The following is a 24,007-nucleotide window of genomic DNA, read 5'->3' as shown; positions in this document are numbered from 1 at the left end:
CATAAGTTTCTTTCGATTTATAAATTTGATTTCTTGTCGTGTAGCCACTTTACTCAAGACTGCGTTGAGAGTTTGTTCTCCTCTATAATAGCAAAAATCCTACACCAAATCTAAAGGAGCTTAAAAATTGTCTGAAACTATTGACTTTGTTACAGTACTTCTCTGAGAAAGATACTGAGAGCTATCAACATGATGGTTCCGTGTTCCTCACTGATCTGGAGGATATATCTTAACAGCTTTCTCAAAAAGTGGAAGTTAACTATAAACAAAAAATTTATATTTGTTTGCCTGAACACAAATACCTCAAAAAATTGTCTTTAACTCACTTGGGAGGTTATTGAATTTGCAGAACTATCAAGTCTTCATGTCTCCAATTTTTAAAGTATTATAATAAGGAATATAATAATTGTTCTCTAAATTTACTTACTAAAGAAAAGTCGTCTTCGGAAAACTCTTTGATTTATTGTAGCGATTTTTCAATTTCATTGTTTATAAAAGCTAGCTATATGTTTGAAAGCTACGATCCAAAAATATGTAAGAGGAACAATGCTATTCATAGGATATCTTCGTCAATCTTGACAAATCTTTTCAATGAATTTATTACTTCTTGTCGCCCTGAAGCATTTGGTAAAATTATAAATAAAAATTGTAATTGTAAGCCACACTTTTATTGTAGAGATAAAAATATAAATCTTGAAGGTTTCTCAAATGTGTTAGTGGCAAGTAATACGAGCAAAAACTTTATAATGAGACAAATTATTTCTTCATTAGTAAATCCTCTGTTTATTTGTATATTATTTTCTATGAATATATTTAATTTTGTATATAATTAAGTATTTGATTCAGTTTTACTTAATTGATTTATATAACCTTAAGGTTTTACGTTATTAGTTCATATTTTTCTCTTTAGATGGCGCGCATGACAAACTGACTCTTTTCTAAGGCACTGAAGGTTACTACTTATTTACATTTTGAACCCAAGTTATAGTTATTACAATTTTGCATCAATCAATTTATTTTAAAGAAGGGAAAATTTCCATGGGTAGTGTGATAGACGTCGTCTATTTTGATATGACAATATCAGTTCTAATAATTGTCTAATTTAATTTGTACAGGAGGAGTTGATGACATACAAGTAGATCTTAAAATAATCTAGCATGACTTTGCAGATGTCGTTCCATTCTGTACACGGATGACGAAACAAGGGTCAAGTCGTACAGCGTTGTTAAAAATGATCATATACATTCTTTGTAACGTTAACTTAATCTATCTGAAGTTCTCAGTCCGCCATGTTATCCCTGATATATTATTCAGTTGTTATATATTCATTTACTAAGTTGCTTCTATCGATATTTGAATTAATCTACACGAACTTTGTTCTTGAGCCTTTAGACGTACGGAAATGTGGAGGAGATTGGGCACTTGTTACTGGCTCAACGGATGGGATTGGGAAGGCTTATGCTAGGGCTTTGGCTTCTAAAGGTTTAAATATTATATTGATTAGTCGAACGTTGAGTAAGCTAGAAGGAGTGTCCCAAGAAATAAAAGAAGAATTTGGAGTTAAAGTAAAGATAATTGACGTTGATTTCTCAAAGGATCCTAATGGTAAGAGCTAGCCTGCAAATTAATATATCATGTTAAGTGATTTTTATTAATCATGATTTGAGTAGACTACGCAAGTCGCATCGAACAGGAAATATCCAAACTTAAAATAGGAGTGTTGGTAAATAATGTGGGAATGAGCTATGAGCATCCTGAAGAATACTTAGACATTGAAAATGGTGACGAAGTTGTCTCGAAAATTGTATCCTGTAACATCACCTCTCTAAATACCATGGTGAGGCTCGTATTACCTCAAATGAAGAATCGTGGAAGAGGAGCTGTCATAAATATCAGTAGCTTTACAGCTTTGTTCCCGTTTCCCCTTCTCAGTGCTTATGCTGCTAGCAAGTCCTACGTTGCAAGTCTCACTAAAGGACTCAAATATGAGTACGAATCCATGGGAATCACTGTTCAATGTATCCTTCCTGCCTATGTATGTAGTAACATGAGTAAAATTCGTAAAGCCAGTCTCTTGATTCCCACAGCGGATGACTTTGTGAAATCTGCACTTAAAAGACTTGGTAGGCAGTCCTTCACTTCGGGTTACTGGGTACATGAGGCTCAAAGTATCATTCTAGGGTGCCTTCCTGAGGTATTGAATGTCAAATTAACGTATGACCAGCTACACGGAATCAAAATAAAAGCTCTCAAGAAAAAGAGCAAATCATAATTGTATCTTCTTATTCAAATAAAGTACACTACAATATAATTAATTATGATCGTGTTAATTTGAAATTTAATAGTATAAAACAACCACAAGATTCTTTGGTTATGATTATTTAATGATTACTGATACACATACCTACCGTAGAGAATATAGTTATATCATCTATGGTACCAACCTACCTACTACCATGCCGGTTAGAATGGCCAAAAACCAATAATAATTGACTACGACTATGAATTCTTTGACCCCCCAGCAAGGAATATTTTATGAGGCGTCAAATTCGGAAACAATTAAGAAATTTCGAAATATAAATTCATTTAATGAAACATATATACCATTTATTACACAAGGTCGTTTAAAAAATATAGTCCCGCGTTACATTTTTTTTATAAAAGTGTAAATTTGAAGCGCAGGGGCACTAAAATTATGTATGTGATCTTCCCTATTGTTCAAATCTCTTGTTTGATGTATCGCATGATCATTCATATTTAAGGAAATAATAATTTTTACCGTATTAAGGCTCTGAATTTTAATTTTTAACTAGGACCTGCCTAGTTAATATCAATATTGACTGCGCATATGAGTGAATGCAAAAAGAGGTTGAAAGGCAATGTTACGTGGCAGATAAACATATCTCATCGTTACTTTTTATTATATTATACAACCTATTCCCGAAAGAAACAGAAAAGGGACCGAAATCATCCGCTAAATAAGTCAATCTCTTATTCGTAATATACTATACATACTATCGCCGTCATATGATTTCTTCACCATTTTTAAAAATTAATTACAAAAATATACTTCGTAATATTAAAATCTACATAGTATTTTATTCGATTCGGTATTATAAAGTAGTAATATTTTATTCAATCCGTAGCTATAAATTTTTATTTCTATGTGATAGCCAAAATTTCTTCATATAAATAATAAAATGAGTCATTTTAAATGACCAATATATTATATATAACTTATCCCTCGTCCCTTAATAATATAAGGGACATGGGATCCACAAAAAATTGCATTCCTGTTCTTTTGGAAACGGAGTAAAAGTATAGAATAACTTATTACTTTGTTTATTTATCAAAAAGATTGCATTATGAACTAATGACTAAAGGCTAAGATTGGACAGGTTGAGACACATAAAAAGGAGGACTTACTACCCAAGGTTAATAGAAATACTATAGTATTTCTATTAATCTTGACTATCCCCTAACTGATAGTAGAAAAGGAGAATTCGCTCTGAAAAGAATTAAAATGGTGTATTTATATTTAATTATTATTGGATCGGAATTCAGTATTCATAATTAATTGACAACAACGCCCGTTACTTGTTGTACAGATCAGGTTACTCTGGCAATCCAAAGGAGGACAAACATTTTAAGCTACCTATGAAAAATAAAAACTCTTCTTCATAGTTGGATCAGGGCTATATCCTATACCAAGGTATTATTTAATAATATGATTTCTTTGCAATTACTGTTTATGTATTTATCTTTCACTGATATTTTAGGTAAACTATGCACAAATATATCAATACTATAAGTTTCTATTAATGGGTCATTATACGTAGTATATCTTCATTAAACATTTTGCTAATAAATACTTTCGTTATACCCTCAAAAATCATAATAAAGCAGGCAGATGATAATCACATCAGTATTTTAAACAATGACACCATATGTATTTTTTTCTCCCTTCTCCTTGTAGGCGTTTTTCTCTACAATATTATCAACTTTAGGCCTATGGATAAGGGTGATAATTTTGGTAAGAATAGAAAAGCGTGCAAGGAGAAGAGAAGAAATACTTATGGCATCATGGATTAAATAATATACATCTTCTTCTATCAAGAACGTTATCATTCCGGCCTTTATTATTCTATATTAATATAGCATTAGACGCGGATAGTTAATAGAGAACTGAATAATATGCCTAAAATAACGTCGCCTTCTGTCTGGATTTATGAAAATGGAGGCCCAGGAATTTGGAAAATACTTACCGGATGAGAAAAAGATGGTTTGTCAGATTTGTCGATATAAATGTGCCTTTAGTCCCCTGTCTAGAATTACACGCCACTCATTATCCTCATCTCATAACAAGAGTATGGATATTCATCTATAAAATCAAGTTAACTATGAATACATCAAGTCAGACTTCAACTTTGATCTATTAATGATGCTTATTGCATGTAGTAGAATCTTATCCATAGCTAATCATCCTACGTTCAAACAATTTATGGAGAAATACAAGGGTAAATTCTTCCCTTCCTAAGGGACCATCATTAAATTAATGGAGGATGTTGGTAATGATGTCATTTATAGAAATACCCCCCATTTTAAATTGTGAAGTTAAGATAATTTTAAGCATGTTTAGAGTTATCCACAACAAATTACGAAATGGAACTCTGAATTTTGTACCATCTAACAGTAAGTATTCATTTATGATTTTATATCTAATTTTTAAAATATGATTCTATTTTAGCTAAAATTATCAAGAATTATGATACACATCTCATTAAATGGTCACAACAACGGGAGTAATAGCTTTGGATGGTTCGCAACTAGTTTGTCTGAGAATAGTTTCTTCACTTAAAGACTTGGGTATGATCATTAGGTTTTCCGATATTATAGTCAATAAATATTACTTTTTTTATCACTTAAGGCTTAGCTATGGTTGATAGGCTCAAAATTCATGTCAAAACAAGAAAATATTATTTGGATCAATCTATTATTTCAATATTCTGTATTTATTGTTATTATTAGTTATATGATTACAATTGTTTAATTTTGTATATTTAACATAGATGTATGATGGTATATTTTTTTATTATTTAGATTATATTTAATTAAAGCCTTCTTTTTTAAACTTTGAACTTCAAATATATTTTGAAATACTCTACTTTGTCGTTTCATTAGCTATTATTCTGAGAATAAGCTTCATAATGAATTACAATTTCATGGAGTGTGACGTTATAAAATCTACTGTAACGGATAAAAAACGTAATAATATACGTAGGATATCCTCATTAAACATTTTGCAAATAAATACTTTCGTTATACCCTCAAAAGGGGTTAAAAGCAGGCACCTGACAATGATACCATAAGTCTTTCTCCCCCCTTCTCCTTGCACGCGTTTTTCTCTACAAAATTATCAACTTTATATGGGCATCGAGCAATTGCGTGTAAAAAGTGTGAGCGATACATTTGGTACTGTTCAAGGTGACTGTTACTGTTGATTAAAGATATGGTTTTGGCTCTTTCCAGAATGTGTTATATAGGCTAGTAGCCGAACTTGAAGTAGTAGTTCTTGGAGCTGGACTGGTTTTGTGTAACACCCTCAATGTTGATGCAGTCTCATCTATAATGAAACTTCATCTTTCTTTAAGATACGACGAGAGAGAATAGCTGGTATTTTTCTATGGGGTTTGAATCCGTTCTTTCAGATTTATACTCTTCTTTTCTAAAATGTTTGCTGTACAATCTTGAATTTTTATTCGGATCCTAATCGGTGGTCCTATAAGTATATAAGGATCATTCAACGTGTACACACCCTCACGGCATGAACATCACCGATTATGATAATTTTTGGTGAGCTGGCTTTTCTATATGAAAGAAGAGAGTATGTGAAATATGAGAGTTCTAGGTCCGCTCAAAGTTGAGCCTAATGTGCGCGACTAGTGTTGTTCAGAAGGCCATAATTCCTTTCATAGTGGCAATTTAAGCAATTGTTTTTGCTATTTAATCAGTTGTGTATCATAATTCTTGATATGTTTAGCTCAAATAGAATCATATTTTAGGGTTAGATTTAAAAAAAATTGAATACTTTTTACTGATAACTTGATCGTCATTTGGTGTGGATGACTCAAAACATCCTCCCTTAATTTAATGATGATTCCTCGGGGAAGGCATAGGTTTACCCGTGTATTTCTCCATAAATTTTTTGAACGTAGATGATTAGCAATGGATAAGGTTATATTACATACAATAGGCATCTTTGTGAGATCAAAGTTAAAGTCTGACTTGATGTATTCATCGTCAAATTGATTTTATAGATGAATATCCATACTCTTGTTATGAGATGAGGATAATGAGTGGCGTGTAATTCTAGACAGGGGACTAAAGGCACATTTATATCGACAAATCTGACAAACCATCTTTTTTCTCATCCAGTAAGTATTTTCCAAATTCCTGGGCCTCCATTTTCATAAATCCAGATAGAAGGCAACGTTATTTTAGGTATTTTATTCAGTTCTCTATCGACTATTTGCATCTAATACAGCATAGCTCAAGGAATACTAGAACTGTATTTAGTATTCCTTGCATACCTACTCATTGTGCAGAATTATAGATATGGCCAGATATACATGGCCAAAACAAATAGAAGCTAGCTAGCTAATAATGTGACATCTAAATGACGTCATATTATGGCGGGATTTCGTTAGGAACTGAGCACGAAAGCTTTAGAATTGTCTGATAACCTCATAGTCATTATCAATCATCTCGGACAATTGGTACTCGTTCGCTTGGGTATACTTCGATGGATAGACATGGAATTATACCAGAGGATCTGCGCCAAACATTAAAAGAAAATCGCTCAAAGGTTTGGGATAGCTATTTTGAGAAGTGGTCATCTCATTGCGCTGAAGAAGACAATGATGCTGAAACTGTGTTTGGCGTCTCCCAAGATGTAGAAAGAGCCGCTTGCTCCAAATGTGGTAAAGACACGCAAGGTGAGCTTTTAGATGTAGAAAGTCTTTCACAGTCATTTATTTTGATTCTTACAGTTCCTTTGGTCTACGATTGGAAGACATTCTTGTGTGAAAAGTGTCTCATCTCCTCCTCGGGCCATCAATACTGCCGAATTCGAGATTGTAGGATATGCATGAAAGTAGCTAATATATTGTCAAACAGAATGGGTCTTATATCTGCTTTCGAAAAAGGAGCTATTACCAATGTCAAAAAAAAGGATTATTTCCTTGTACAAAACACTTTTAAAGAGAAACAGAGACACCATTAGTATTAATTATTACTTATTAGCTTAAAAAAGATTATTACTGTCATATTCCATCCGGAAACCTAAAAAATCTATAGAAAAGTACATTTTTTAAATATTCATATATAAATATAAAATATATAGTTCATTGCCTCAAAAATAAATAGACACACTGCTCAATTTGTTTTTAATTCCATTCAAAGTCGAGACGTACGTTTTATTTTTATTATTTGATAACCTTAAATTCCTTGTTGGAACATCACCAACATTATAATCTATTAAATATTCATTGATTTTGGATTATCCAACGGTAAAGGCTCTTCTGAAGCTGTTCTTTTCAGAATACAGATGTGACTTCAAATTAACTCATTATCTGTCTTCACTATTTTTATCGCATTTTTTATTCTTCATTGTTCTATTTATATAATTATATTCCACATCTAGCATATTTTTAGCCATACCAGGGCCTTGAAAAGGTTTTTGTGAGTGAATTTCTCTTAAAATACAATACGGATCAGGGATATCAACTATACTATAATATTATAGTAAATTTTTATCCACTCATAGAAACGCATAACCAGGGTATTTATTTCAGAAACGGAGACAGATACAGCGTCTAGACAAATAATAAAAGCTGTTCAGAATTCTGAGTTACGTATTTAAGGCTATGTTTCATTCTGGTCAAACCAGATTCCTGGGATCTGGAGTTTGTTTTTTCGCAATAGGTTAATTTGTTTTTCCATTAAACAAGATTGATTCCCCGTGTCTCAAAGTTTTTTTAAAGGTATGGGTTGTAGATTCGAAAATGCACCAAAAAGATTAAAAAAACGAAAAAAAAAAAAAATCTTATTTCATTACTTAAAATAAGTTAAGTATTATATTATATTTTAATATATTGAAATTAAATATTGGAATAATTTTGAGAAATAGTTATTTATTCTTCAAAAAATATTGTGCGTTCTAATAAATAAAGTTCATAACTCAAATTTGATATTTTTAACTGCTGCAACTGTCCTCGTAGCAAAGGACAAGATTTTACAAGTCGTATTCCATTGCAATTTATGGAAAAAATATTCACTGGTATAAGCTCTAAATAAGTTCAAATAATAGCTAAAATATGTGGGTATGATTTGTTCAAATTTGCCGAGTCTTAATTAAACCATCTTGGGAATTGAATCCAAAATAAAGTATTGTAACTGTCCCTGGTCTCCTCCCAGATACTATTCTAATATACAAATAAGTTATAAAGAGTATAAATAAAAATAAATAAACTATATTTAGCTTCAAAAATTTCATGTTCTTAACAATATAAAATAATATACTTTGAAACATTAAACTTATATGTGTATATCGATGGAATGTGATGTGAAAAGTACAATTCAGGAATAATTACGCTTAAAATAAAATTATTTTAAGATATAAGAGACAATAAATAGCAACATTCAAAAATAATGAATGAGGAGAAAATCAGAGGGTTAAAATGATTTTAATTAACAGGGAAAATAAATACATTTATCTGACTAGTGTAAGGTAGTAGAGGTGAATGAGCCCATGTTGTCCATTAATATGGAATACTGTTTTGTTGATACTGGAGCATGTCATAGGCTCTTGTTCTGAAATTCAGGAATGAGTTCTTGATCACACTTATCATGTAAGATGAAGCGACCAAGTCTGAAGCCGTGGGTTGGAGTCTTCCTCTAAAAAATAAAAAAATAAGTACTTAATTGAAACTCATTATGGAACCACCCTACCTTAATTGTTCTATTGTCTGACCACGAAAACAAGGAAGTTCGGTGTCCAGCATCAATTGCACCAAATGAATGATGTCTTTGGAGTAAGGCCTAAAATTTGTATAGAGAATAAACTTAGTAATTAGATTGATGTACTTAAATTAAAAAAAAACAATTCCTACCTAATGGCTAAATAAGCTTGAACACAGAGTTCCATAAACCGTCTAAATCCAGAAGCTTCCATCTTTCCACCCATAATTTCAACAAATTCAGTTGTTAATTTCATATCTGGCTCAAATGCCAAATTTCCACCCGGAGAGCTCTCAAACATAAAACCGAAATCTAAAATAGTGACAATAGTGATAGATTACGGAAAGGAAGAAATATTTTAATATACCGATATGAATTATATGGCCATGCTTGTCCACCATTATATTCCCATTGTGACGATCTTTGATCTGTAGTATGAATCCGATTACACTATATGCTGCCATTGATGTTATGAAACAACGCCTAGCTTTTTTATACTTCTGACCTTCGCCAAATTCTTTAATGAAATACTGATGGAGATCAATATTAACTTTTCGACCAATTTGATCCCTTGACTTGGCATCAGGGACACACTCTATCACTCCACACTAGACGATTTAAAAACAAATAAATAAATAAAAATGTATATAGGTACGTGATTACCCCAGGACTTGTTGCAACCACTTTGTAGGGAAATAGAAATAAATCCAGTCCGGCCTGTCGAAATATATATTGGAATAATTCAATCACTTGAAGAGCCAACATATCTTGACGACAATCGTCTCCCACTTTAAATATTGCTGCCTGCCAATATTCTGCATGTTGATCATCATTGGAAATGACAGATTCATCCTCGTTTTCACTATACTCGATGCCTTTTTGCTCTAATTTATTTATACCTAATCTGCGCACTTTAAATCTCGCTAGATAGGGAGCCTTTGCTGCACTTTGCATTGGAGTTCCACTTGTACGATCAATATCTAAAACAAGAGCTTCAGGATTTGAAGGTAAATAACATCCGTGCTGCAAAACTATTTCCTGAAGGGCTTTGACACAAGCTGTTTTGCGTTGCTGACCTTTTGGATATTCCTTTATTTTTCCTGAGACTTGAGTTACTTTTTTAAAGAAGTCAAATTCTCTAGTATAAAATTTCTTGGCTGCTCCGCTAAGACCGTTTTCAATTGCTTGTCGTAATGGTACAAGTCTTTCATACATTTCTGGATCCTTTTCCAAACCTTCCTCATCCGTAAACATATTTGTCTCCATATTCCAAATCAACTGATGAGCTACAAGATTTGATTTTTTTGAAATGTTTTTAATAAACTCCTTAACAAATCCCAAATCATCCCATCGAGTAGCTTGGACCAACTGAGGTATATAAAATAAAACTGCCTCTGAAGGATATGAGCTCAATACCCTCACAGCGTACTGGGCAGTCAAAGGATGTGTAGGAATTGTTCTAGGACAGAGAAGAGACAGGGCTTTTAAAGGACTGCATCGCTTCCAAGTGAGGATATACGGTAAAATGGATGAATCATTTTCAATTGAGTCTTTTGTTAGGAAAAAATCTAAGGCCTTGTCTAAATGACAAACTTCAGTCGGATGTGCTTGCACAAGTATTGTTACATCATTTTCAAGAACAACTGATTTAAATCTGCTTGGTAAAAATACTGCTAGAGCAGGTGAAACATCCCATGCATTTCGAGCATTTTCTTTCCAAGACTTGTCAGTAGTCCGATTACGGACATCATCTAAAAATTTCATAGCATCCTCATATTGACGACCCACGTTACCCACTGCAGTCGTTCCATAGTCTCTATTAGTCAACAAAGAAGCCAACGCCTCTCTAGTCTCAATTAAAGGATTTTGATTTGTGACGAGGGTCTCAATTTCTACAGAGAGGAGTGAGAGTATTAACCATCTTTTTTTGGTATAATCTTTTACAAGCGAGTCATTAGCAATGAAATGTCTTTGTTGTTGTCGGGATACAGATCGTTTGGTCAATGTGTTGGTTCCACCATTAGACGCTAATGGTACAGTATTCATCCATCCAATGTTGGAATTTCCGGCGCCTACCCCAATTGTTGAAGTGACAATGGGATTTCTACCAAATTCACTCGAAATACTTCTATTATCAAAATTATAGGCAGAATTATAATTAGAAATAGAAGAGTTGATTGCAATACTTCCTCCAGTTATAGAGTAACCACCCGCATTTGCATGAGTAAAATTTCGCTCAGATACCAATCCATCTAGATCACCAACCATATGAGACTTGATATATTTTTTGTCAGCATGCATAACTGTCCAAAACTTAAGCATTATTTGTATATCTTCACTCAACTCATTTCCAGTCTGGGTTGGATATTTTTTATCAGAACAAAAATAATCTAATGCTACACTGTAAATCCTTTGTCTCAAAACATTTTTAGCGAGGGATTTATGCAACACATCCCCTTGTAGTAGAGACATTCCACATGTCAATAATCTAAACCTAGTACCAGCAGTAGAAGAATGTCTAGTCATGAGACATTCGGCAGATCCCACTTTAATGGCAAGAGTTCTTTGTAACATTAGAGTAAACATTATAATTTGATCTCGATTACAATATTTGGCTATTTCAATCCGCTCCTGAATAAATCTTTAGAACATCATGAGAAGTATTAATTAGTTGAAGATAAGGGCGAATTAAAAATATCATTTACCTGATCCATATGTCATGAGGAGCAACAATCGGTCTGATAGGCTTTACTTCTGTTTTCATTTTTTCGTCTGGAGCCAATGGACTACTTGCATCGACATCGTCCTTTGCAAATAAACCCAAATTGGCATGCTGTGCAGAATGCCAAGCAGCTATCATTTCTTGTAAAAACGGCATTTCCATGTCAGGCCGAGCAGAAAGAAGCCAATTCCAACACTCTACAACGGTTTTCATGGATTCTTCTTCGAATAATTTAAGAGGTGCTCGGGTAATTTCAAACAAAAGTCCATCATCAATTGCAGGTTTGATGAGTATGAGAGATGCTGTCATCTTCCACATTGCATTGTGAAACTGTTTTTTTCCCTTTTCAATGCTATCTGAGGAAGAATCCAAACCAGATGCAAGTGATGCACCTTCTTTCAATTCTTCAAAGAAAGATTTTATAACATTATATCTTTTAACTCCACTTTTATCGTAAAGAAGTGCAGATACACTCGAGGTATTGCTCAGTCTCTTTGTCATAGCAGACAAAAAAAGAGATGCATCAATTTTACCGGAGTTAATTTGCGTTAATCCCGTACTTCTGAGTGTTCCTGATCTCTCTAGCCCCGAGGATAAGTTTTGAATACATTCAGATGCCAATGACACACCCGCATGATTATAATAATTGATCTGAGTAACAGTATTGATATATTCCTGAAGATGAGACTGAACAGTACCAGGAGCCCATTCCATAGATGTCTTTATAAATTGCTTGATTCTTTGAGCAAAATCAAGCAAAATTTCTTCCCTCTCTTGAAGAGTATCCATTAAAATAACTTTCCTCTTTATTCGACCGATTTCAACTTCTTGACTATCCTCATTATTTATAGACGACTTAAGCTGTTGAAGAGCATTCAACATCCCAAAAAGAACTGCTTTGCTCCAAAGTAAGTGTGGAAACTTGTCAACGAGTTCACTTAAAAATCTAATTAAACAAGAATAGGTTAATAATTAGTTAACAATTTGATTAAGTTAAAAGTATACGTACACATCTGATCTCTTCCTAATATTCCTATTTGGATTATTAAACTCAATGAGTAAAATTACTGCTATAATTTCTAAATTACGGTCGCGAGCCTTAGTTTTAGATTTTTCAGCCATAGTTTGACAGTATTCTGAAAATAACTTTGTAACAATCGAAGAAATGCATTCATAGATTCCATTTTTGTCAACTTGAATTGCCTTATCCTCCAAATAATCAAACAATTTATTAAAAGACGATACATCCGTCACCATTTTGAGTCGTAAATATTCTAGCCAGTAGACAGAGGTTAAATAAATGATAATGGGAAATCTAAAATAATAATAATAAAAAAAAACATAAATAAAATACGTGTCAACGGCAATGTTATAATGTCTTGATACGGACGTGTATTTTGGAACGAGATTAACCATAACGGGAGGATTGTCGAGTAATGCCAAAAGCTGTGTTTTCATTTCTTGAAGTTCGGCATAAGTAACGCCTTCTGTGGAGATAGCTTGTGTAACTTTCATTACTCTTATTTCATGTTTTTCCCCAGTACTAAATGTTAATTTAGGGGCCTTAGCAGCAATTTCACTAACTCCATCATACCAATCCTGAGGCCAAAGACCATTATCATCTTTTGTAAATCCAAACACAACAGCATATAACCAAAAGTCGCTAAAAAACTTTTTCAAACGGTTATTTGGATTTGATAAGTCTTTATCATCCATCCGCCGTATGAGAACAGCAATCACTGGTATTAATACTCCTAAATTTCCTGCACTATTAGAGGCTTTGAGCAAACCTCGTTCAGTTTTATCAGATAGCTTTTTGACCTCTAATCCAATATTAACATAAAGTTCCATCATCTTAATCAAAAAATCATTTAAAAGAATCAACCCTTGAATGTTTGCTGCTATATTACCGAGAGCATTTATTACAGCGCCGGAACATCGTTGGTATTTATTTCTACGATCAGTAGCAGAATGGTGTTGACCTCCATAAACAGTTTGGGAAGCTTCCTTGATAATTTCTTTAAACTTCTTCATTATTTCTGTATAAATACCATCAATCGCTGTTCTCGATATGGCAATACAGCCCATTTGGTCTATTAACATTGTGTCTTGTTCTGAAGGACTGGTATCAAACCATTGAAGCATAAATTTAAGTACAGCCTTTGTATTATCTTCAGAATTTCTTAATATGACAGCAATATGTCCTAATGCTAAAATAGTATTAGCAGAGCTTAGATTCCAATTTTTGTCTTTGACACTATCTGGGTGAAACAACCTGGTAGTTACTGCACTAACAAGAGCCGGTATACTATTATAATCACGGTCCAGACTTGCTTTGAGACAAACACATAAATTTTCTATGGCACAGTCCCTTAATTTTTCAAATGCAACGTAGCAGGCATTGACTTTTTTATTTTCAGCAATGTTTTGTGTAGATTGATTACTCTCTGTATCGGATACTGTTATGTTTGGAAGTCTCTTTGTATAGTCCAAGTTATGTCGATATAATCTTGTCAATATGGGAGAAGGATTTGTGAGAAATTCTCTTAAACAATCACTACTCTGCTTGGCAAGAGATGGAAATTTTTCAGACATCTTCCCCAATCCTTCAATACAAACCATTATAAGAGGCATATGAGCTAGAATGAGACGATGACTTGACGTAGTAGAAATCTTATCCGTTAATTTTGAGACTAAGCTATCGGCTCCTATTAAAAAGGAAAACAGTGAACGTTAGATAGTCAGACATAAGTATAGTATGTATATTGCAAAATATAATATTTAATTGCACAAACACTTCTATCAACGAATAAATATAGGTACATTTAAACAATTACAAATAAATGAGTAATTAATTATCAAACTTTAAACAAAAAAGGTAAAAAGAGATACATACCGAATTCAGAAGCATCCACCATTAAATGTGAAGCCATAAATGATGACAAAAAATGCTTATCACTATAATCTACTATTCCATTTGCTTCTACAATTTTGGAATAAATATGTACATGCAAATAAAAGAGATCAAATAAAGGCGTTAGGGGAAAGAGGAACGACAACAAATTATTGGGAATTAACACTAAGGAAAGACAGTAGTAGATAATAATATGTAGGTATTTTCATTTTCTCCAAAAATGCATTCAAAATAAATTAACAATTACCTACATGTTTAATCATTATATAAAAACCTCAACACTAGAACGACGGTGTTATAGTATTTCTTTGGTCGTACTTACGCCAACAAAAATATTCTCACCTGTTTTTAAGTAATGAAACTTTGCCTACAAAATTATTTCGAAACATATAAAAAGGTTCAATGAACACTCAAGATTTCTTTTTGACAAATAATAGTAAAAAGAGACCAGAACGACGGAGTTGTTGCATAATACCTCACTTCGTGAACTGCTGGTATCAAAAATGCGAATCATCGTAAGGGCGTCCGTATATATATATATATTTGGGGGTCGGGCGGGGTATTTTTTTTTTAAACATTACATTCTTTAAATTAGATGATAATTTTATATAACGATTACAATTTTGCATTTTTTTTGGTGGAGGAGAGGTGTTACATCTCCTGCAGACACCCCAGCATCGTCATTCTAGTGCTAAGAGTAATAAAGCTTTAGTATGTATAGTAGCACAAACAAAAAAAAAAAAAAAAAAAAAAAAAAAAAAAAAAAAAAAAAGGCTCCAATACAGGGATGACAAGGTTTTATAAAAAATACAGAAACATTAGACAACTTTAAGCAAATAACTCATTAATATAGAATTATAATGGAAGTAACTATGTACTTAATACGTACAACTATTTTAGACACCAATGATTAAAACATTAAAAGTACAAATATGTAGTATTTAAGTCCTTTTTTTAATTAAAAAGAAGAAAGTAAGCTAGGTCATTGTACATAATATATGCATGCACTCTACTGGATATCTTTGAAATATGTTTAAATCTGGATGGTCAAAATAAACATAATTTAAGGTTATAAGAATTAACATGTATATATATGTATGTAAGTATATTGTATCAAACTTTTTGAAAAAAGCTATGTGGAGAAGTATACAAACTAATTAAAGTAACTGAATGAGTACGGAACAAACCTTTTTCGTCTCTTGTCACGTATACCAGTATGTCTACACAAACAGCATTGGTCTGGACATTAAGTTTAAATTTGTTCACAACGGGTTTTTCAGATGATGGTATGTGTTCTTCTAACTCCCCATTGATCTCAGAGTCTTTGGTTTGAAGCTCAGTTTGACCAGACAAAAATAGCTTTTTGACAAATATTTGAATTTCCTTGATGAAGGAAGAAGACAAACCTATTCAAAAAGAAGTTAAGTCATAATTTTCAATTAATTAACTTAATACAATAATTCACCATGAGACGTATGCAAAACTTCTCTTAGTACCGATATCATCGACAAACTAACAATTTCCAAAAAGGTTTTGTATGGCCACTGCTTAAGAGACTCTAAATCAAAAGTCTCTACACATAAATTATCTAGAAATTCCAAGACTTCTTTATTTAACGTTTTTTTGACAAGCCGAAACAATGACTATAAATAAGGAAATTAATACTCTGAGACCGTCTAGTTGTCTAGATAATGAGCCCTACCTCAATATGCTCAGAAGGAAAGGCTAACTTATTCTTGCACGTATCAAACATACCATGAGATGTGCAAGTCTTTGTAAGCGGTGCTTGTATTTGATGAAAAGAAGAGCCGTATTTGTGAAAAAAATAATTTGTAGGATCATAGGGCTGAACTGACTGTTGACTTTGAAATGCTAATTTCTTTTGATACGATAAACTCTGACGATGACTTTGATAAACCATCAAATCCGCTCGCAGTGATGGACGGAAACTAAAAAAAAAAAAAAAAATACATACATAGATCAGAGTATAACATAATATGAATATACATCTATACCTTAAATCAACAATAGAATCCACAGATTGAGAATTAATTATTTCACGATGGTTTTGAAATGTGCGGGAAAGAGATTTTGGAATAATAGATCTACATCAAAATAAACTACAATGTATTAATCAAATAAATTACTTGATATACGACGAAGAAAGAAATATTTTAAAATAATTAATAAGAAAAAAATGTCAAATGAGGATTACCCCAATGAATAATAATATGTATTGAAGTTAAATATTAATAATTTACATAAACAGGTTTTAGAAGCAAATAGCATTAAGCTTATACATAAATATGCACATATTATGTATAAAAAAGAGGCTAAAAGACAATTATTTATGTGGTCATTCAAAATAAAAACAATTTTGAACAAAAATCAAGATTTTTTTTATTACTTAACATAGGTTGATATTTTATAGACATATTTGAGTCAATTACAGGCCTTGTATTCAAATTTGTGGGATGAGTTTAGATCCGCATAAATTTTAGCTTTAGTGTTAACATTTATTGGGTTAAAGATACTTATATTGGCCTTTCAAATAAAATATAAATATTATTTTATTTTACTGTGACGATCAATTTTGGATACTTTAAGTGGAATTTGCGACAAAGGACTAATAAGAATTTCGTATTATAATTTAAAAGAATGAGTCATAAAGAAATAAATAAAATTAATCAGTTGGTTTTGATGTCATCCAAAACAGCGTGAGTATGCCGTGTGCTAATGTATATAGTGCATAATAAGGTCAAGATTTAAATAGTGATTTGTGGGAAATGAGAAAAAGAGGATAATGTTATTTAGGTCATGCAACTTCAAGTTCTGATTACTGGTCTAGCTAACCTGTCCAGCAATAAATGAGAAGGATGACAGTAAAAATGATGTCGATGCTGATGTTGTCGATGGCTTTTGTTCGCTAGGATATGGTTTTGATTTATGGGGGATTTATCCTGTATCTGCTGTTGTTGCTGCCTGTCTTCGAAAGAGTATGATTGCCTTGAGAAGTATCATAATTACTCGGTACTAACATTATTCATAAGCCACAAATAGTACATACATAGATGATCCTAAGCCTACTTTCTAATTAAGTTATCTACTCAATCTTCCATAATTCAAAAATTAGTGAATATGAAATGATACTAATGATATAAGTACTAAGAAACTAGATATAATAAAGAAGGAACTTCACCTAAAATTATTGAAATGACTCTTGTTGTAGTTCTTGACTGTGGATATGGATGGGGGAACTTGAACTTGAGGCTTTGGAGGAAATAGTTTATTCAGTAAGAAATCATTGGAATGACTAAATCTTCCCATAGCCCTGGAAGTGCCCAAAAGAACGGGTACAACTGTGCAACATAAATATTCTGAAAAGGAGAGTAAATAGTAGAATTACTGGAATGAATAATGAAGCACTTACCGGAATGGTGAGTGTCCTCATTTTGATTTTCCCTTCCTTTTTCGATTATTTTGACTAGTTTTTCCATTAATGTAATTTGGGCAATGAATATATCAGAGCGGTAGTCCAGGCAGTTGACAGCAATGTCCGAGAGGAGAGTATTCAAAGAAAAGGAAAAGGATTCGCCCACTGGAACCTCTACAAGAAGGAAAGTAAGATACTGAGTGCAATTCAGCATTCTACAACCAAAAGGAACTTTTACTTACTTCCATCTGGAGATTTACGAACCAATACTTTGGTACGATAGAGTTGGGACTCCACATGAAGAAGATAAGGAACGATTTTATTCTTCCAAGCTCCTTTGGATTCAAGTAGGAAAATCCCTAGAGCAATCAGCGCATCCTGATTCTTTTCTGTCAATTCCACGGAGTCCCTTGACGGACATTGAGAGAAAAGAGGATCACGGATCCGGTCCCATTCTACGTCCTGTATTTTTGCAAGACTTCGAGCCAAGGAAAAAATTGTAGAACGGTAAAGCTTAAGTGGATCCGAGTCCAACATATCCAAAATAGAATTCAGTATATCAGCTGAGCAACTCCTTCTCTTCCTCTTCTTTTGGCAACTTAGTTTTCAATTCTGTCCTTAAGTTCTTCTCTTCTTCATAGGCAGATTTACACAATCTTCTCCATCTACTATTGTGCTTACTGTCTCTTAATATTTACTACTGTAAATGTACGTATCTTCCTCCTTTTCGTGTCCTTCCCAGCCCAACTCCTCAATTCTCTTTCACTCTCTCTATTTACCTCTCTTTATAAGTCTTATAATAGGTCATGTCATAATTAATATAATATCACTCCTCACTCTTTTTTTCTTTTTACAACTGATTAAACTACCCTAGACCTTAATAGTACACAAATAGTAGACATTAACAATGTCTATTTTATCAATGCTAATTTTATTAATACGTAGTTATACCTTTGTCACAAGTATCATGATCTATTTGTACAAAGTTAAATAATTTATATACTTATAATTATATATATTCACCAAAGTTGATTTTCTCTACTATGTATGATAATATAGATTCGGACTGTATCTCCGCCTTCTTGTTTACTTCCAGCATATATTCAATTTGCATAATCATAAAATCATCAATGTAGGGTCGATTGAGTAAGCTATGACATCGTCGTACATCGGGCTCATTCATTTCCAATAGCTGAATAGATTAACAAATCACAATATCAATTTATTTATATTAGGGTGATCATATTTTAAATCTTATTCTTTTAATTATGGTAACTTGAATTTTATATTAAATCGAATGAAAATCGACATAATCTAGAAAACAAGACATTTCAACAAATTATAAAAAAGTAGCCGGGTAGGATATAAAAAGAGGACATGTTCGGAGAAAAGAGGACAATTGGTCATCCTAATTAGAAATATTTATGTAAATAGGACGTTTATATAGGTAATTGATTTATTTTTTAGATCTCCAGGCTACCTTGTGGACACCACTTCTAAGTATAAACTGCCGGGAGGTCGGATTTTTCCCCCAATAAGTAGGAATATAGTAAGAGAGAGTGCTTCTAGGCTAAGAACCTTGGACTAAATCTTATGAATTTATAATTGATATTCGGTAAAAGTACATTTTAATTAGGAACTCCTCCATATCCAGGGCCGGTTTTAGCATGAGCAGAGCCTGCAGCAAAGATAAATATTTAAAAAAAATCATTTTACTTTTTAGAAAATAAATGCATCGCCTCTCCTTGCATATTTTTAAATGGCCTTTTAAAAAAAATCAATTTTGAGCATATTTCATTGACTGATATTTTTGTAGAAAAACAATTTTTATTTACTTTCTCATAATGACCTTTCTTTTTATTATTTATGGAATTTTTATAAAATTTCATTTTGTTGTATATACCGGTTGGAAACTTGAAACATAGACACATATATTATGTTGATTTGAGAGGTCCTGTATGAGGAAATGAGGTAAGCCTGTAATATTATATCTCAAGCACCTGCTGCCTTTTGAATTTTTAAAATCAGACTAGAAATGTCATCGCAGCGAGATTCAAGGCTTAGGGCATCAATTCTTCTTCATGCGGTCACACTCTAACAGAGGTAGCCAGGCTGACAGGAATAGCTCGTAAAACCATCTACAATGTTAAGAAGAGGCTAGACCACATCGAGACGATAGAAAGGAAAGGGGACTCAGGAAAAATGCCTTCAGTGGTATTGTGGTGCCTATAATGAGGTTCCTAGAGGATTACAAGCTCACGGCATCCATGTATATCGACGTTATCAAGGCCAACCTGCTCCTCTAGGCTCAGACAAATTTCCCCGATGGTAAAGTCAACTTTCAGCTAGATGGAGACATCGAGAGGAGGGGCTGTAGCATCCGTCACCCGAACATTGAAGCCCTCCTTCGACGAGGAGTGGACTGCCATGGACCCAAACTTCATTCGCAATACTTGTAACTCTTTTTTACAAGCGATTTTTCGCCATCTGTGGGGCCAATGGCGGCCGAATAGAATAAATCAATATTACATTCCCATTGGCTATGTATCAGAAAAAGATTAATAGATATTTTTGTTAAATGTACACTTAAAGAATGGCAGACTATTTTTTTTTCCTAAGTGTGTAAGTTTCAAGTTTCCATCCGGTATTTAAAATTTTACGTAACACCCGATGCCAATCAAGAGCGGGGGTACTTTCCCCCTAATACCCCCTATAACCAGCCCTGCTCCCATATTTAAGGAATCCAAGAGTAATAATATCAAATAAAATATATTTACTTGATTAGACTCCATTAATTCAAAATCCGTTGGATGTAGCCCAATCCATTTGAGTGCAGGGACGGTCATATTTTCACAACACCATGCCATCGAAAGTGATCCATATTTGTAAACAAACATAATGTCAATACCGTATGGATCTCCATCCACCAGCGCAAACATTGGCAACTATTATATGTACATACATATAGGAAAGTAAAAAGTAGAACAAAATGTAAGGATTTTGTGTATCTATGTCGGCACATACAAACACTACCCACTTTAAAACATTGATAAATCCTATGTAATAACTGTCTTGTATTTACGTCTGGAACACCTTTGCCAGTAATTATTATAACTTCACGGTTGAATATATGTAATAAGTTACTATTCACTAGTCTCTGAAATACAGCATCTTTCTCCACGACCAGACATAATTTTGCATTTGATGACATTTGACGAATACCAAGAACATTGTCTGGAACATTGGCTAATAATATGTATAATGAAAATTAATTTTTTGTTTAGAATATCATTTGTGAAAAGTCTTACTGACGGATTTTCTACAGTCAACGAGATGAAAATTATCAGGATCGACATAGTTAAAATCCCCATAAATAAGACCTTTAGAGGTGGTTAATATATGAAGATCATATCGGGAAATCTGAAGCATGGATGATATAACAAAAAGTGATTCATTCAGCTCATCTATGAAAATGATTAATTATAATTAATCCATCATTAATATAATATATAAAAGCTAAATTACGTTGATTCTTAAAATCCTTGGCTCTTTGATAGTACATATCTCTTTGAGTTGCTCTCGTATCATCCATAAGAAGTTTCAAAATCATTTGTAAAACAAACATAATTTTAGTATATTTATTCTGTGAGCCTCGAACGTAGAGTGAAGTCTTCACAGCTCCCAAGGCCATTAGAGAGTCTTCGACAGGAACAAGACCATAACTAGGATCGTATTGTACATAGTTCCAATCCTTTTTGTATTACATAATCAATTATGAAGAATGATTAAGATTTCAATTACTAATTACATAGTGTGCATATAATAATAAAACATTTTCACTGACGTTTTAAATTGCATAATAATTTGAGTAAACACCATCTTGAGGGCTCAAAGTTGATATTTACTTGATAGAATGAACAAATATCCAAGAAATTTTTATTAAACTCTAAAAAATTGGTTGTAAGAATTAAAAAAAGAAAGACCTAACACCCGTATTGAATACTACTTGATGTCAATGATACACCCGGATATTTGAACATAATCAAGGTAACATATACTGAAAATCCCTATGAAATGTCTAAATTTGTACAATTATTTTACTTTTTCCATCGATTAGGGACGAGAAAAGTAGTTCAATTAAAAGAAAAATATCTTATTCTTTCCATTATAATAGTTAATTTTTATCTAGAATATGGAAATAAGTCTGTATAACGACGTAATAACATATTTTTCATACATTTTAGGATCACATATATATTAAAACAAGGCAATTGAGCGATAACTTTTAAGGTCTTTATTTTTGGTCTCATTTTGACATGATCCAATAATTCACAAATTTCCTAAAATAAGAATGAAAAAAGGTTTTTGATTGCTATAAAACTAGGTTGTTTAGGACTCCAAAATAGACAACATCAACAATGCTAACGTCACATGAAAACACTCTATTAATTATCATTAAAAAATGATGGAAAAATATTGAAATGTCAATGCCTTTCTATTAGGAGAGTAAAAGGTTGGATTTTGACCAGACAGTAAATCTTGGATTTGTTCCCTTATACAAGCTTGGACAGCTTGTATAGCATATATGCGACGTTCTTGAGGACTTAATCTCTCTCTGTCACTCCCAACATTAGGGTTCAATGGACTCCAGTTCCACTCACATTCACGTATACTACTAATCGTATTCCAAAAATACCTTAATTTATCTCTATTATACTTAAAAATCATGAATTCTTCGTCTCTTTGCCTTGAGTCTTGCAAAAAGGCCTCATCTCCCATAACAGCCTCTTCATCTTCGAAATACATCTTCCCGTTTGAGTCATTATTATCAAACCGGTTTTCATAGCGGTGATTTTTTTAACTAAATAAAGTCAGTTAGTACGGCTATCAGCTGAAGGCGCAATGGATGTTGGCGTAATTGGCTGTATACCATAGTCCACATGACTTCTAACACTCTAGTATGTACTATCAATTATCGTCAATCGGACATGATGCTTTAAACCCAGCCCTAAAGGTCAGTTCACTGTTAGGTTTCAAATTTACATTATATTTAAATCAAATAAATTTGAATCATAATAATTTTAATATTCAAAACTAAATAGGACTAAGTGTATAGTTACAAAAATAGTGTAAACTATTCTACGAATGGCCTTCAAGGGTTAAGAAGACATGTTTTTGATGAAAGGAAAAAAAAATCATCACTACACTAAAGAGCTCTTTAATTAACAATGTTACATTTTTACGTATTAATTCCTATTTTTTCCCTATATTAATTATGTATAGACGATACATTAAATACAGTATCGTACCGACAGCTGGGCAAGAAAAATAGATTTTGACAAACACGTTACGACTGATCTACTATGACGTCAATATTAAAAGCGTGGTGTAAGTCAAATATCAGTCGTAAATCAGTTATGGACTATGGTATAACACTGTCATTTTTTTGGAAAATTGGTCACAAGTTCTAATTTCTTGGCTAAACAACACAAAATTCAGAATTGAAACTTAAAAAATCATAAATACCACATTTTTACCCTATCAAAGACTTATTAAACTATTTTTAATGTTTATTTTCTACCCTAAATATTTTATTCACACTTTTGGCAGTTAAATCGGAGTTCAGTCTTAAACCATGTCATATACAGGCAGTCCCCACTTATCACAGTTTTTGGGAACATGAAAAATCTGAGTTATATAAAATCTGCGTTGTAAGGTGACTTTTTAAATACTAAAACCCGTGAAATGGAAGACATTTTTTTTTTCAATGTCTACTTTTTAATATTTATTGGTTGTGACAAAAAAATATTTTATTAATAATTAATAATCATATATGACAGACAAGTAACTTTTAAATAATTGTTCAGTTTAATCTTAATCACGTAATAACTTGATTTTTAATCTGATCATTTCAATACTA

The 24,007-nt window shown here is 32.6% G+C and overlaps 3 protein-coding genes and 3 long non-coding RNA genes across 10 annotated transcripts; 3 read left to right on the top strand and 3 right to left on the bottom strand.

Annotated features, from left to right (window-relative positions):
• The first annotated feature begins 960 nt into the window (after positions 1–960).
• LOC121118462 (very-long-chain 3-oxoacyl-CoA reductase) lies at positions 961–2,355 on the top strand. The gene is made up of 3 exons (XM_040713045.2): positions 961–1,042; positions 1,116–1,605; positions 1,671–2,355. Exons 2-3 carry the CDS (start codon positions 1,290–1,292, stop codon positions 2,270–2,272), a joined length of 918 nt encoding a protein of 305 aa, XP_040568979.1. The 5' UTR covers positions 961–1,042; positions 1,116–1,289; the 3' UTR covers positions 2,273–2,355.
• Positions 2,356–4,557: 2,202 nt separating this feature from the next.
• LOC139905466 (uncharacterized) lies at positions 4,558–4,953 on the top strand. Its single transcript, XR_011780228.1, has 3 exons — positions 4,558–4,692; positions 4,748–4,866; positions 4,928–4,953. It is a non-coding gene; the product is annotated as an uncharacterized lncRNA (long non-coding RNA).
• A 38-nt stretch (positions 4,954–4,991) lies between these two features.
• Positions 4,992–6,235, bottom strand: LOC139905464 (uncharacterized). The gene is made up of 2 exons (XR_011780226.1): positions 6,096–6,235; positions 4,992–6,040 (listed from the first exon to the last, which is right to left on the bottom strand). It is a non-coding gene; the product is annotated as an uncharacterized lncRNA (long non-coding RNA).
• Positions 6,236–6,597: 362 nt separating this feature from the next.
• On the top strand, positions 6,598–7,438 carry LOC121118650 (uncharacterized). Its single transcript, XR_011780225.1, has 2 exons — positions 6,598–6,995; positions 7,050–7,438. It is a non-coding gene; the product is annotated as an uncharacterized lncRNA (long non-coding RNA).
• Positions 7,439–8,515: 1,077 nt separating this feature from the next.
• Positions 8,516–19,000, bottom strand: Pi4KIIIalpha (phosphatidylinositol 4-kinase III alpha). Of its 4 annotated transcripts, XM_040713317.2 has the most exons (17): positions 18,330–18,945; positions 18,085–18,261; positions 17,854–18,031; positions 17,508–17,660; positions 16,670–16,759; positions 16,357–16,603; positions 16,120–16,297; positions 15,842–16,060; positions 14,637–14,723; positions 13,131–14,448; positions 12,750–13,055; positions 11,724–12,686; positions 9,682–11,659; positions 9,386–9,626; positions 9,171–9,330; positions 9,010–9,099; positions 8,516–8,955 (listed from the first exon to the last, which is right to left on the bottom strand). In XM_040713317.2, exons 1-17 carry the CDS (start codon positions 18,622–18,624, stop codon positions 8,820–8,822), a joined length of 6,816 nt encoding a protein of 2,271 aa, XP_040569251.1. In that variant the 5' UTR covers positions 18,625–18,945; the 3' UTR covers positions 8,516–8,819. The 4 variants fall into 4 exon arrangements, with proteins under 4 accessions (XP_040569251.1, XP_040569252.1, XP_040569253.1 ...); XM_040713318.2 differs by lacking the exon at positions 14,637–14,723; XM_040713319.2 differs by lacking the exon at positions 17,508–17,660.
• On the bottom strand, positions 18,998–22,945 carry mei-W68 (meiotic W68). Of its 2 annotated transcripts, none has more exons than XM_040713320.2 (6): positions 22,579–22,945; positions 21,613–21,838; positions 21,396–21,551; positions 21,125–21,333; positions 20,865–21,032; positions 18,998–19,279 (listed from the first exon to the last, which is right to left on the bottom strand). In XM_040713320.2, exons 1-6 carry the CDS (start codon positions 22,891–22,893, stop codon positions 19,097–19,099), a joined length of 1,257 nt encoding a protein of 418 aa, XP_040569254.1. In that variant the 5' UTR covers positions 22,894–22,945; the 3' UTR covers positions 18,998–19,096. The 2 variants fall into 2 exon arrangements, with proteins under 2 accessions (XP_040569254.1, XP_071744765.1); XM_071888664.1 differs by lacking the exon at positions 18,998–19,279 and adding an exon at positions 19,574–19,765 and having other exon boundaries at positions 22,579–22,925.
• Positions 22,946–24,007: the final 1,062 nt, after the last annotated feature.

The sequence above is a fragment of the Lepeophtheirus salmonis genome, chromosome 5 (assembly GCF_016086655.4).
Source record: "Lepeophtheirus salmonis chromosome 5, UVic_Lsal_1.4, whole genome shotgun sequence".
NCBI classification, from domain to species: Eukaryota; Metazoa; Arthropoda; class Copepoda; order Siphonostomatoida; family Caligidae; genus Lepeophtheirus; species Lepeophtheirus salmonis.
Note: the sequence above shows the minus strand (reverse complement) of the source record. Positions and strands in the feature narration are given on the sequence as shown.